Raw genomic sequence first — 8,730 nt, forward strand, 5'->3', positions numbered from 1 at the left:
ACCATCCTTGTAGTCCTGGTATGAATCTCCCTTGATCATGGCATATGATTTTTTTTGATGTCTTCCTGTTTCTGTTGACTAGAATTTTGTTAAAAATTTTTATATCTGTGTTCTTGAGGGATATTAGTCCGTAATTTCCTTTTTTGTTGTTAGGTATCAGGTTTATGCTGGCTAGAAAGTGTTAGGGAATTTTCCTTCCTCTTCTATGTGTTTTAAAGAGTTTTAGTAGAATTGGTTTCTTCATGTTTTCCTTTTGATGGTCCTTCTTTTGTGATTTTGTTTGTTTTACTATTTTTTGGTAACATTTGGGACATTTTTCTTTTCTTTTCTTTTTATATTGTAGTTTGGGTGAAAGTTTGTAGAGTGTATTAGTTTCCCATTCAACAGTTTATGCACATTTTGTTTCATGACATTAGTTGCAATTCCCTCATTGTAACAGCATTTTCTCTTCCTCCCTGAGGTTCCTGTTTCCATTTGTCCTTATTTCCTGCCCCTTCTTAACTTTGGAGGTTTGTTTTTGGGCAAATGCTGCTCTTTTGGCCTCTATGGTTGATTGTTCTGAGGAGTACATTCCTCTTTGGTGTTATGATTCACTATACAGGCCTGTCTATGGCTTGACTCAAAGTTGATCCCTGGGTATGGGTTCAGTTCTGTGCTTGAAGTGTGCCTAAGGGTTACAATCTCCAGGATTCCACTAGTCTCTATCAGACCAGTAAGTCTGGTCTTTGTTATATTTTTGAATTTTGTTTTTCTCCCCCACCCCTCTCTTTTTTTCCCCTCCTTCTCTGTCTAGGACTTCCCATGAACTCAGGACATTTTGATATATTCTTTAAAGAATATTTTAAATTCTAAATTTTCTGATTTTCAAGGGAATTATACTTGTTAGAAGCAACCTTAGTGGCATGGTTAGATATTTGACTACTAACCAAAAATTTAGGAGTTCAAACCCACCAATCAGGAGAAAGATGTAGCAGTCTGTTTCTGTAAAGATCACAGCCCTTGAAACCCTATGGAGCAGTTCCACTCTGTCCTATAGGTTTAGCTATGAGTTGGCAATGGGATCAAGTTTAGTTTACACACCTTAGGAGCTCTGGTGGTATAGTGCCTAAGACATTTGACTGCTAGCCAGAAGGCTGGTGTTTCAAACCCACCAGCCACTCCTTGGAAGGAAGGTTAGGCAATCTACTTCTGTAGTGATATGGCCTTGAAAACCCAAGGAGGGGTCGCTATAAGTTGGGTCTGCTAACCAGAAGGTTGGTGGTTCAAACCCACCAGCTGCTCCATGGAAGGAAAACAGGGTGATCTACTTCTGTAAAGATTTACTGGCTGGGAAACCCAGTGGGGGTCGCTATGAGTCTGAAATGACTCTATGGCAGTGGGCTTGGTGCTTTTTTTTTGTTTCTCCTAAGAACCACTAGAGGGCACTCTTGTCCTTTTTTTTTTTTTTTTTCCTTATCCCAGCACTTAGGAATTCTGTGTGGATTTTGTCTGGGTGCTGAAGTCTCTGGGCGTTTATTCTGGCTAATTCTCCCTGAGATGGCTGACTTTGCTGGCATGTTAGCTCCTTCTGTCTTCTGAAGTTTGGCCTGTGGCCCTGAGTGTACCTCTGCTATTGGTTTCCTTTTTCCCCTTACCTGGAGTTTGAGGTGGCTTGTTGTTGTTGTTGTTATGTGCCGTCAAATCAGACTCCACTCATAGTGGCTTCTCCTTGGGTTTCCGAGGCAGTATCACTACGGAAGTAGACTGCCCAACCTTCCTTCTGAGGAGTGACTGCAGGGTTTTAACCTCTAGCCTTCCGGTTAGCCTTAGCTTCTGCAAGTCAATGTGCATTGTGGGAGTTTTTTGCTGGCCAGAGACACAGGCATAAGTGTTGGGGCTTCGCTTTCCTGAGGCAAAGGTCGGGGAGAGCTTTTGTCTTTCTTTTAAGGGCACCCCTGTTACAGATTCTCCCACATGTGTCTTGCTATGGGCGGTGAATCAGTTGCTTCTCTCGGTGTTGCCTGTGTGAAGTATATTCCTCACCCTAGCCGAAGGCTGTGTTGTGCAGCTTTTCAGTATATCTACGTCCTGGAGCCCATCTATCTCAGGTCTTGAGGATCCAACAGCACTTGTTGCATCACCTCAGTCTCCCTTTGTCCTTTGCCAAGTGCATGAGCTGTGAACTCTCACAGCTGATCTGCACCATTTTAAAATTGAGCTCTAGCTCTATCCCGTTTAGTCCTCGTTTTATGTCTTTATTTGGGGTGTTGCCTGTTCCTGTGTCAAATGGCTGTGATGAGCCAAGTCCTCCAGGTGTCAGCAATAGAATCTCCCAGGTTCTGTGCTGTCCCACTTCTCTCCTCTGTTTCTAGACTCACCTAAACTCTCCAATACTTCAGCTGCCATTCAGAGTTCTGAGATCTCAGTCTGTGCTTGCTTTTATTTGTTGTTCAGCGGGTTGGTTGCTGGGGGATAAATGAAGTAACTACTTACTCTACCATCTTGACCTGTCTCCTCCTGTTCTTTTACTTTTAACCTATCTATATCATTATAAGGAGCTCTGGTGGTTTAGTGCCTAAGTCATTTGACTGCTAACTATAAGCACCGGAGTTCAAATCCACCAACCACTCCTCGGAAGGAAAATTGGTCAATCTGCTTCTGTAGTGATATGCCTCAGAAACCCAAAGAGGATTGCTATGAGTCAGATCCAACTTGACAGCAGTGAGGTTTTTTTTTTTTCCCCCCAGGTGGCATAGTGCTTCTGGTGGCTCAGTGCCTAAAGCATTTGACTGCTAATCAGGAGATGGGTGGTTCAAACTCACCAGCCATTCCACAGAAGGAAGATGGGGCAATCAACTTCCATAAAGATTTGCCACCTTGGACCCCAATGGGGGTCGCTATGAGTCATAATTGACTCAATAGCAGTGAGTGGGTTTTATATCATTATAGTTATTATGAGTTTCTATTAGAGTATAATTTTATTTTCTGACAATACGTGTCTATTAATTAGCTTGTTAGACCATTTAAACATAGTATAATTATTGATATGCTTGGTTTTAGGTCTACCATCTTATTATTTCTTTTCTCCTTGTTTCTTCTTTTATTGTTCTTCAGTTTCTCTCTTCTTGATTTTTGTGGATTATTTGAATATATTTTAGTATTCTATTTTAATTGATCTATCGAATTTTGTCTCTTTTCATATTATTTTTATGTGCTTTCCCTAGAGATTACAATTTACATAACTTTTCTACTTAGAAGTCTCCTTAGAGTAATATTAATAATAGAAATAAAATTTCCTCTCCTTTTATATTGTACTTGTCATATGTATTACATACAATCATATTTTTTTCTTCCAACCACCATACATATTTTAAGGAACTTAAGAAGAGAAAGGTAATCTATTATATTACCCAAATGTTTACCATTGCTATTGCTCTTTCCTGAATTCTCGAAGATCAAGTTTCCTTATGTTATTATTTCCCTTCCATCAGAAGAACTTTTCGGAAAACTTCGATTGCAACACATTCTATTTATTTTCCTCCATCTGAGAATGTTTTTATTTTGCCTTCATTCCTGAAAAATATTTTTACTGGATATGGAATTCTGACAGTCCTTTTTAGCACTTTCAACATTTTAATTCTTTTGCTTTCTGGTGAGCAATCTACAATCATTCAAATTGTTTTTCTTTCTTTTCTTTTTTTTTCCTGGCTGCTTCCAAGACTTTTTCTCTGTTTTCAGAATCCCACTGTTTGATTATTGTGTGTCTGGACATTGATTTCTTTGAGTTTCTTTAGTTTGAGTTTTGAGAAGTTTATTGACTGTTATATGTTTCACCAAATTTGAAGAAACAATGGCTAAAATTTTCTCAAATACTTTCTTTTTATACCACATTCTTTTTGATCCCCTTCTGGAACTCTGATGTGCAGGAATGTTTGATCTTTTGTTATTGTCACACATGACCTTGAGACTCTATTTATTTATTTAATATTTTTTCTCTATGTCGTTCAGACTGGATAATTTCCATTGACCTGTCTTCAAGTCCACAGTCTTTCCTCTCACATCTCTATTCTGCTATTCTCATTCAGTGAATTTTTTATTTCAGCTATTATATTTTTCAGTTCTTGAAATTCCATTTGATTAATTTCTATAGCTTCTATTTCTGCACTAAGATTTTATATTTTTCCATTAATTTCAAGATTTTTTCACCTTTATTTATTAGAGTTTGGTTAATAATAGCTCTTTAACATCTTTGTCTGATAATTCCAACATCTGTGTTATCTTGGCCTTGACATTTGTTGATTCTCTTCTACCACATGAGATATTGAGATCTCCTGTTCTTTCTATGTTGAGCAATTTCAAATTGTATCCTGAACATTCTGAATATTTATGTTTTTTGTTTACATACCTTGGACATATTATTTTATCAGGAAATTAATCAATTTAGTTTCAGCTAAAAGTTCCTGTGGGCTGTGCTTACAATGTCAGTTCTGTTTTCAAAGGCTTTGCAATGTTATTTGATCTATCCTCCATTTTCCCCATGTAATTGCCAGTCTTAGACAATAGTCTACCCCATTGTTTCAAAGTCTTTGCTATGTGGTTTAGGGATAGCTTCATGCATGCACAGCTCAGAATTGAGCCCAGAAGTTAATACAAAATGTATGGTCTTACTTTCTTAAGCTTCCTCCTCTTCATCATCTCCACAACACTTCCCCAGCTTTCTTCTGTTTCTTTGTCTAGAAAGCTGGGGCTTTAATTTTCCTGCATCCATTTTGGGAACAAGAAGTGAGAGTATAAAAAAATAAAAACAAACAAACAACAACAACAACAACAAAAATGGGGATTTCACCCATACTCTTAAGGCCATAGTTCATCTGGTCAGAGAGAAGAGTTCTCCTCCTAGAATCTTAGACACCTGTTTGATCACTGCTGCTGTGAATGTTACTGCTGATGCCAGATTACTTGGAGACTGAGGTAGAAAAGAAGGGAGAATTCAATAAGAAGATCCTGAGGTATTTCTTCTCTGATCTGTAAGAGGCTCCTTTCCTATTCCAGGAAACAGAAACAGAGACCTTTTCTTGGGGCTCTTTCTGTCCCATCCATACCTGGTACACAGTTCTAGGTTTCAGGCTGCCTTCTAGTCCATCTCAGGGGATACCAGAGGGAAAACAAATACAGGAAACTTCTCTCCAGTTCCATGGTACTCTGAGTTCTCGTTTTCTTCTGCCAACTATTTACTTTTCAGAAGTCACGAGGAGCTGCTACTCCATGCAGTTTGTCCAAGGTTTTCAGTTGCTTTCAGTGGGAAAGATATAGTGGAGTGTGCTTACAACGTCTTAATTAGATTTGGAAGTGCAATGTGTGTGTGTTTAATATAAAATCAGAGTCTCAATCTTGTACTTATCTGGGGGAAGAAGGAAGAGAAGATAACTAGGAAACTAACTTCTACTGAGCATCAACTATGTTCCAGACACCATGACTTAGAGCACAAAAGCATTATTCTATAAATCTCTAAGGAACATATGGTATCATTAGCTCTACTTTGCATTAGGAAAATTAACCTCAGTTTAATTAATTCAGGGTCGTACAGAAAATAAATGGTAGACTTAGGGTGTGTATCTTGGTCTGTTTCAGAAAGAAAGATCAAGAAAATTCTGTGAGAAGGAGAGTAGAAGGAACTCTGAGAGTTATGTCCTTCTTTCCTTTCTCTCTGCAGGACAGAAGAAGGTGATATTGCAATCATGCACCCTGGGATGGTGTGTATTATGGTGAGATTGCTGCCCAGGTTGTACCATGAAGATCACCCACAGGTATCTGCTTTGTGTTTTTGACATAATTAATTCTTTAAGCTCTTTCTGGCCTAAAACTTCCTTTTTCTTTTTGCCTTTGCTCTTGGTAATCCCTGCATTAGCAGACCCTTCCCTTGGTCTCTACTTCCTGTGAGGAAAAGCTAGTGTGTCTGAAATGCTTGATTGGGTTATGCCTACCCTTCCAAGGCCATTCATAATAGATCACTTCTGCTGATGAAGAAACCATGTAACACTTAACAAGGGGCAAGTGCTGGGTACTAAGCACAACACAGAGCTCTCATGAGTATATGCATCAGGAGTCTGTCACTCCTTGTGTATCCATTCTTCTCATGGATGTCTACCATGGTCATGGCCATCTAATATATGGGGGGAGGCATATGGGATTAACAAGGACACAGACAATGTGCCTGCATATCTGGTGGTGACTTGGGGAGGGTTGTTAACAGTGCAGACAGGTGAAAAATAGCGTACACAGAATAATGAGAATAGAGTGAGGGAAAGCTGTAAATAAATCTAATTTAGATGATGGGGTAGAGGTCAGAAAAACCATCTCTTAGTTGATGATATCTAAGCAGGGACCTGAAAGATGAGTAGGAATTAACCAGGAGGGGAGGCACTGGAAGCAGATGCTGGGACAAGAACAGAACAACAGAGTGAGAGGTGTGCAGGATGCAACACGGAGAAGCAAGCTAGAGCCTTGCCAAGGGTTAGAGTTTTAATCCAAAGGCAACAAGAAACCTTGCCCAAAGTAGAAGTAGAGAATGACACAATTGCTTATTTATTTTTTTGTAATAAAAATATCACTTTGGCTGGTGCAAGGATTATAGACTGGGAATGGGGACTTGTGTGGAATAGGTAAGATGAAGCCAGTAAAAAAGTTAAGTATGGTATTTGGATTGGGGTGATGTCTGTGGAAAGATGTGAAGGGAAAGGAGTCAAGAGAACTGTCTTAGTCTCCTAAGCTTCTGTAACACAAATATCACACTAGGGTAGCTTTAAGGAACAAAAATTTATTTTCTCATAGTTTAAGAGACATTAAGTCCAAATTTAGGACATTGCTCTAGGCAATGCCCTAGGCATTGCTCTCTTTCTGTAGGCTCTAGCGAAAGATCCTTGTCTCTTCCAGCATTCTGGTCCCTTGGCAATGTTCACATGACATTTATCTTTCCATAAGTTTACTTCCTTGTCTCAGTGTCTATGCTGCTCATCATAACTCAATAATAATTAGGTTTAAGACATACCCTACACTGATAAAAAAAAAAAAACAAAAAACCACCTCACTGCCATCGAGTCAGATCTGACTCATAGCAACCCCTCCTTGGGTTTCCGAGGCAGTATCACTACAGAAGTAGATTGCCCAAACTTCCTTCAGAGGAGTGGCTGGTGGGTTTGAACTGCCAACCTTCTGGTTAGCAGTCAAATGCATTAGGCACTACACCACCAGAGCTACACTGATAGGACCTCTTTAATATAAAAAAGAAAACTCTATTTTCAAATGAGATTACATGCACAGGTATAGGCTTCCAACACATATTTTAGGGGGAGAAAATTCAATCCAAAACAAGACCCATTCAGAGATAAAACCACAGGACACTGAGATGTATGGGATCCAGGAAGTTGGAAGAGGGAGCAGTCAAGGGCAACTCCCAAGTGTCTGTCCTGGCAGAACTGACAACCTCATTGCAGGGAAGCATGTTTATATGGGAAAACATTAAGTAATAAGCAAGGCAAAATCTAAATGTGAATTTAGAAGTTTTGAGAAAGAAAATGAAATCACTGAAGAAGACCTTAAAAATGTGCCACTATAGATATATATTAGCAGGGATGAAATGAATTTAATTCATTTCAGACATTGTCTATTTAATCCTCCTGGCATTTTTGTTGGGGGTTATTATTGTCTCCAGGAGTCCCTGGGTTTCACAAACAGGTGCTTGGCTACTAATTGAAAGGCTGGCAGTTTGAATCTACTCGGAGGAACTTCAGAAGACAGACCTGGATATGTGCTTCTGAAAGATCAGTCATTGAAAACCCTATGAAGCACAGTTTTACTCTGACACACGTGGGGTCATTGAATCAGAATTGACTTGACAACTGGTTTGATTTTTGTCTTCATTGTAATCAATGATGAAATATAGGCTTAGAGAACTGAAATGATTTTTAAAGATTGACGATTGGTGGATTGGGCATTAAACCTGGTGATATGTCTCCTGGCCCTTCCCTTCAACAGCAGTAGCTTCCATAGGAAAAATGTTGGGAGCCTGACATTGTGAGAGACAGTGAGGGGTCCAGTTTTGCTTTGGCCAGGAGCTTAAAAGGGGTCTATGTGCTTTAGGAGGAAATGACCATTGTTGTTAAGTTCTGTTGAGTCAGTTCCAATGCCTAGTGTCTCTATGTACAACAGAACAAAACACTGCCCAGTCCTGTGTCATCCTCACAACATTTCTATGCTCGAACCCATTGTTGCAGCCATTGTATCAATCCATCTTGTTGAGGATCTTCCCCTTTTTGCTGACCATCTACTTTAACAAGCATGATATCCCTCTCCAGGGACTGCTGTCTTCTGACAACGTGACCAAAGTATGTGAAACAAAGTCTGGCCATTCTCACTTCTAAGGATATTCCTCCTGCATTTCTTCCAGGACAAATATGTTCATTCTTCTGGCAGTCCATGATATTTTCACCATTCTTTGCCAATACGACAGTTCAAAGGCATCAACTCTTCTTCAGTCTTCCTTATTTATTGTCCAGCTTTCACTTGCATATGAGGCAATTGAAAACACCATGGCTTGGGTCAGGTGCATCTTAGTCTTCAAGGTAACATCTTTGCTCCTTATCACTTTAAAAAGGTCTTCTGCAGCACATTTGCCCAGTGCAATACCACATTTGATTTCTTTTTTTTTTCCCCTCTGTTCTTTATTGTTCAAGCAAACTGTTCAATTTGCAG

At 39.4% G+C, this 8,730-nt stretch overlaps 1 protein-coding gene across 1 annotated transcript in view; it reads left to right on the forward strand.

Annotated features, from left to right (window-relative positions):
- WDFY4 (WDFY family member 4) overlaps nucleotides 1-8,730 on the forward strand; it is a 532,480-nt gene that overhangs the window by 107,570 nt on the left and 416,180 nt on the right. Inside the window, exon 12 of the mRNA XM_042780664.1 lies at nucleotides 5,693-5,786. Coding sequence (XP_042636598.1) covers nucleotides 5,693-5,786 — 94 coding nt within the window. The remainder of the gene's footprint in view (nucleotides 1-5,692; nucleotides 5,787-8,730) is intronic.

The sequence above is a fragment of the Orycteropus afer genome, unplaced genomic scaffold (genome assembly GCF_000298275.1).
Source record: "Orycteropus afer afer isolate SDZICR_OR568_19922 unplaced genomic scaffold, OryAfe1.0 scaffold00052, whole genome shotgun sequence".
Taxonomy (NCBI): Eukaryota; Metazoa; Chordata; class Mammalia; order Tubulidentata; family Orycteropodidae; genus Orycteropus; species Orycteropus afer.